The sequence below is a fragment of the Triplophysa rosa genome, linkage group LG3 (assembly GCF_024868665.1).
Source record: "Triplophysa rosa linkage group LG3, Trosa_1v2, whole genome shotgun sequence".
In the NCBI taxonomy this organism is placed as follows: Eukaryota; Metazoa; Chordata; class Actinopteri; order Cypriniformes; family Nemacheilidae; genus Triplophysa; species Triplophysa rosa.
This window is the reverse complement of record NC_079892.1, coordinates 9,771,850-9,778,015: the sequence shown is the minus strand read 5'-3', so window position 1 is coordinate 9,778,015 and position 6,166 is coordinate 9,771,850. Positions and strand designations below refer to the sequence as shown.

At 36.4% G+C, this 6,166-nt stretch overlaps 1 protein-coding gene across 1 annotated transcript; it reads right to left on the bottom strand.

Moving 5' to 3' along the window:
* Positions 1 to 2,818: 2,818 nt before the first annotated feature.
* LOC130552294 (hyaluronidase-5-like) lies at positions 2,819 to 4,511 on the bottom strand. The gene is made up of 3 exons (XM_057330513.1): positions 3,624 to 4,511; positions 3,456 to 3,545; positions 2,819 to 3,121 (listed from the first exon to the last, which is right to left on the bottom strand). Exons 1-3 carry the CDS (start codon positions 4,509 to 4,511, stop codon positions 2,819 to 2,821), a joined length of 1,281 nt encoding a protein of 426 aa, XP_057186496.1.
* Between the last annotated feature and the right edge of the window lie 1,655 nt (positions 4,512 to 6,166).

The following is a 6,166-nucleotide window of genomic DNA, read 5'->3' as shown; positions in this document are numbered from 1 at the left end:
TGTTGCAGCCTTCGGATACGTGTTAAACTTGAGGATTATCTGTGAAATATGGAAGTGTTATCAATTATAATCTTTTTTTAAAGTGATAAATGAAAAGAGTCTGATGTGGACCAGAAATCACTTAAGATTTTAATGATGTCATTCATCATTTAACTTATGTTGAGAAACCTTTTAGGTATTTAAAAACTAAAGTCATTTTAAGGTTAAAATAAATAAAAAAAATCACAAATATTTATCCAATAATTTACTCTGATATTGCAAACATAAAAAATAAAGTTAAAGTGACGTTAAAATTACATTTCTTACCTTGCACTTCACTGAACATTGTAGTGACTCCAATTTGTGTTACATGTGAGTGTATATATAGCAAAATCTTATCAAAAACATTGTTTTTTTATGATAAAAGGGAAGCGGGTAACATCTTGGTATGTTCGGCCTTTAAAGTACTTGATATGTTGTGACTCTAATCTAGTGAGGATTTATTGATAGTTGACAGTGGATTTTCAGTAAGAGGATATTCTGCATGCATTTTAAAAGATTATAGTTATGTTCTATGAATAACGTCAGTAAAAGTGCACGTGATATGCCGCTCATTTACTGTTCCCACGCCTGTAAAGTTGAAGGTCACAGTGTGAATTTGTTGCATAATGTGGACACACTTTATATTAGTGGTCATGTTGAGGTGAGGGCAGGTCGTCTTGGATAAAAGGAGAAACCTGTACAAACAGTACTGAAAAAAGATTAAAGAGGGTTATGCAACTGTCACGGAATACGTGGGAAGAAACCCAGATGCAGGCAGGCAGTGAAGGGGTTAATGAAACAAGACTTTAATAACAAAAACACAAACAAATCACCCTCGATGGGGAAAACAGAACTGAGAGCTGAATACAAAACAAAAGACTTCCCACGAGGGGGCAAAACGAAAACAAGAACAGTAAAAACTAAACTAAAGGACACGACTAAATGTCTTAACTCAACACACGACAAGGGTAGAACACAACACTCACAGAACACGGGCACGGCCAGGGCCAGGGCCAGGGCCAGGGCCAGGGCCAGGGCCAGGGCCAGGGCCAGGACACTCTACAAGCAAGGGACAGGACATCCAGATACGTAACATTGTACAATACACGAGCACAAGACAAAGAAACATGAGGGCATTTATAGGTAAGACAAATGAAGGATAACGAGCGAGGGCAGGTGGGAAACATTAGACACGGAAGGAAAGCAATACATGAAACGAGAGGGGCGGGGCCAATGACAAAACACTGGAGAGAACGCATATTATTGTCAAAAGGACAATAATATGTTTCTTTCCACACATAACCAAAGGCTTTGTCATGACTCTGCCACAGGACCAAGAAAAACATGACTAAGTGAGGCAGAGCCATGACAGCAACGACAGCTGATATCCAAGAACAGTTTCACTAACAAGGGTAAACAAGGTATATTACTCATTTTCCAATGTTTATTCATGATTTATCAGGCTACTTCCAACTGTTAATATATATCTTATCTGACAAATAATGTAGATACTGTTCTCCTTTAAGATGTTAATGTCATGCAAGTGAACAATATGTGCACAAAAGCATTTGTAGTTTAGTATAGAATAATGAAATAACCTTTTTCATAGATAGTCGAAAAGCAATAGGCCTACTTTTATCTTTTAAAGGGTTTGCAAAGGTTTAGCTACAAATTGATACAAATTAGTGATAAAGTTGTAGGTGCTATTTAATTTATGTTTGAAAAAAGTGACAGAGGCATAACATTTTATAACATTCAGTGTTGCATTTTAAAGGCAGGGGTATTAAATTTAGCGGCATCTAGCTGTGAGGTTGCGAATTGCAACCGACAACTCACTCCTGTCCAGTGTTGGGTGTAACTAGTTACTAAGTAATTAGTTACTGTAATTTAATTACTTTTCCCTTGAAAATTTAAAGTAAGGGATTACTCTTATTTTTTCTGTAATTTAATTACAGTTACTTCTGATGTAATTAAAGTAAATACTTTGTGTAATATGTGTGTGTGTAGAAGAGGAATTTACATCAAAATTCAAAGTCTAACTTCAAAATCCATGCTTTAATGTATAATTCTCACATTTGTAATTAATAATAATACTTTATTTACTTTAATATTATTTATTTGAATGAATTAAAAGAGCCGTTTCATGTCTATCCTTGAATCACTTAACTCATCAAGGTTGATGTAGATATAGAAAGTAATTAGTAATAAGTAATTAAATACTTTTTGAAGAGAGTAACTTGTACAGTAATCTAATTACATTATCGAATGTGTAATTAGTAACTAGTAATTAATTACTTTTTCAGAGTAACTTACCCAACACTGCTCCTGTCTACCTTTCGAAGCACTATTGTGGCTGACACAGGACTAAGATGTCGTCACGTTTTCGATTCTTTGTGGAAGGAGATAACGTATTAATGAAACACGCTCTGTAGAGCAGTTTGTCCATTTAGGGCTACTGTAGAAACAACATGGTGAATTCAATGTAAGGGGATCCACGGTGTATGTAGTCAGAAATAGCTCATTCCGGTAATAAAAACATAACGCTTCATTATGTATGGTCTTTATACACCTCTGAAGACATAGTTATCTATATTATTCTGTCTATAGATCCTCCAAAAAAATGCATAGCACCATTGAAGCTTACACTACAAAGACATTAAAATAATCCTTGAAGTACAAAAATATCAAACTATTTTTGTGTATTGTATTTATTTTTTTCCACCCAAATTAATTGTAAATTAAACATTATTTGGCAATCCCCAAAAGCCACCCACCCCTTTAAAGATGCTTGTCTTGTCTACGGTGTGATTTTAACAGAGCACTTCCTGTCTTCATAGCACTGACAAGTGAACTTGTCTGCCCAGTAAGTGAGGTCATCCAGTGATGGTGTTCCCATAACCATATATTTCCCAGCATTCCTTCTGATTTGGTGTCTTTCTGGACTGAGGTGAAGGTAGTCATCCGAGTCAGAGTTTTTGCGGACACAGCGTCCGTTGCCATGACAGAGACCTTTGCTGCAGAAATGAGCCGCGGTGGTAACGTTCGCTATGTAGGGATTTAATGTATCAGACAGGTATGCAGATAAGGCTTCACATGAGGCCTAGAAAAAAATATATATATAATAATATATATTATAATATTGAAATAATAATATTGAAAATACATTGGGATTAGTGTCATTTGTTTAAAGTCTCAAAATCCAAGAAATTCTGTCAATCACAAAAGATGATGTTTTGCAAAATACCCTTAACTGTAATGATAGAATGGCAAGTTCCAAAAATCACAAATGAGGTCTATAATATAAAACCCTCTTTTACGTTTAATGTAAATGTAAATCAGTAACATGACTAGTACGACATAAAATAAAATGAGATTGTGTAAGTGATGACATCATTGCAATTTTTGGGTAACTGTACCTTTAAGGCAAGAATTACCTTGTTAGTAAAATCAGCACTCGCCCCCCACAGCACTGATCCAGCGGCCCCCAGAGCTGCACTCTCACCTATACTGCTGACCAGGTCAATCTAGATCCAGAACAAAGAAACATGAACATAATAACATATTTTACGCATTATTACCAGCCAGCCAAATTCATACAGTACCTCATTCATGTAAAGCTCCCTCTGGTCCCGTAAAAGAGGGCGCAGGTAGACATAAACAGGTGCAGCGTAAGGATGTTTTGACAATCCTGCCACTCTCACTGCCTCTTGTACTTGGTGCCGGACAAACAGTGCAGCTTTTTTGCTTCCACTCGTAGAGGTCGGCAGGTATGCTGAAGGGTATAGGGCCGTACTGGTCTCCCACAGCCAGAAAAGTTCGTTGTTCAATTGTTTTGTGTGCTCCGAACAAACACCTGTATAGTTTTCATCCTCAAAGTCATAGTTATAGCAATCTGGAAACAAGTAGTAGCCCCACAGGTACTGAGGTCTAAGCGCAACCCCCAACGTTAGAGTTTCCTCCATATAACCCCTGGCCGCCTCCTGGAATTGTTGTTTTGCTTTGCTGCCGGCCTGTTGAGTGTTGAGAGAACTGTTATGCTTGAGGGTGTAGTTGATGGACAGGTCCTTGTAGATCTCTTTTATGTCAAAATTTCGGTCATACATCGGAAGCCACTCCTCCCAGTCCATGACAGCGAGGCCAGAAGATGAATCGGAAATGTACTGGGTGAATTCTTCTTTAGCTTTGTCTAGGCTAGCCGACAAATTGCCTCTTTGAGGTATGCCACCATTATACTCTTTAGAGGGCTGAAGGTCTATATAGGGAAAAAGCCCGATGCGGTTTTTGTAGAACAGGGTCAGGGACTGATTTCTTACTCTTGCAGGTGTGGTGACTGCTTGGAACAGTGATAAATCGAGAGGGACTTTTAACTGTTGGCATTTGGAAATGGGTGCGTTCCATAAGAGCACAAAAGGTCTTTCGTTGAAGAGAGGAACTGTGGTTGGCAGAAGAGACGATGATGTGCAAATATGGCCGAATATGATGGAAATCATGTGAAATATTAAACGAATATGCTTTCCTTGGGTTCCCATCTGCATGCCTCACTACACAAAAATATAAAAAGCCATTTAAAACATTTATGTCATTAATATTTCAATTCATGTTTTATGTTTAATTATGTGTTCGTTTAATCCATGTGTTCAATGGTATTTTAAATATTGCGACATATTTTGTACGTGATGACAAAATGATGACATCTGACCTCATGCTAGCAACGTTGCACATTTTTTTAGCCAAATGTGTGACAAAAATGTTGTGCTTGCTCGCATACACAACGCAAATGCATTTCTATAAAATAAGTATGAGGTAACGACACACCAGAGAACATTTCAAGCACAACAACTCCGCGATCCTTTGACTGTCAAAAATGTTTTGGATTGACGTCTCAAATTTTGTTCTAGATTATTTACAACTTTAATTCAAATTGAACTTTTTTGTACAAAATACCATTGATTCTAAAAGGGCAATAACTTTTCTGGTACAACTTTTTACTTGGTACAAAATCACATTGATGTGAAAAAAATGGGCTAAAGCTAAGCCAAATTTTGAACAGTTTGTGGGAGAAATTAAGCAATATGGACGTACTTTAAGCGCAATATAAAAAGCAAAAAAAGACGTATGAAGCACTATGTTATTTTAATCTATGTACTTAATTTTTTACCCCTGACCCCTTTTCACATTTATACCCAAGTTATATTTTATGTAATTTTTAACAAATTTTTTACACTTCTCTACTATAAATAAAAAACTCCGATCTTTTGCGCATGCGTACTAGCGGACACAAACATAACGTCGAGGCTCACGCTTACCAACTTGTTTTATGCCAGTCCAGAGATGAAAACAATTTTTGCAGAACGCAAAGAACGAATCTTAATGGATTTTCTTATAAATGGCCAGTAAAAGTGGACAGGTAAGCTTAATAAATATTTTTCGTGTAATTCATATTTTTCATTATCGTTTCTGCCTGGATAACGTTTAACATTAGGTCATTCATTCTGTGGGTAACATTTATGTATTGCTTTTTGTGTATTTTTTAATTCCAATATTTTTCATCTAGGCTAAGTATGTAATACATTATTTTGTTATTAATAATAATAAAAGTTAGCTAACGTTACATTAGCTACATTTTGTCATTTGCTTTTCTGTGTAACGTTACCCAAAGCGACAGATAGGTTGATCGAGTTGCAAGTGAATCTAGAAGTGCGATAGTATTCAGTTACGGTGTTCTCTTACTGTTTAGTTGGATTCAATATTGTGGTTGTTTTTAATAAAGTTTACATACACGATACATTGATTCAGTTGGTGGTGCATTTCACCTACCGTAAGGATGTCTGTGGTGAAGTCAAAAGTCGTACAGTACAGTACAGTACCTGTGTGTGGCTGTATACAACACTCTTCTGTTGCTGTGCCTCTAGCACCCCCTGTTGAACGAGTGAAAATAATGCCGTCTTTAGTTGTAGAATTTGTAAAAAAAACCTAATATGACATTTGTAGAAATAAACATAGCTATTTATGACGTTTGAATTACATGCTTTCTCATTAGATCCATGCAGGATTGGCCTATATTACTGGCTTTTGCTTAGTGCAAGTATAGTACAATGTAAAACCCTACAAATGTTGTATTATTGTGAGATCATGATATCAGGAG

Excerpts from the sequence above, each read along its gene's own strand:
- LOC130552294 (XM_057330513.1), bottom strand. The coding sequence starts at position 4,511 with ATGATTTCCATCATATTCGGCCATATTTGCACATCATCGTCTCTTCTG. Across the intron at positions 3,546-3,623 it reads GGGAGCTTTACATGAATGAG|ATTGACCTGGTCAGCAGTAT; the intron begins GTACTGTATGAA and ends TTCTGGATCTAG. Across the intron at positions 3,122-3,455 it reads GTGCTGATTTTACTAACAAG|GCCTCATGTGAAGCCTTATC; the intron begins GTAATTCTTGCC and ends ATTTTTTTCTAG.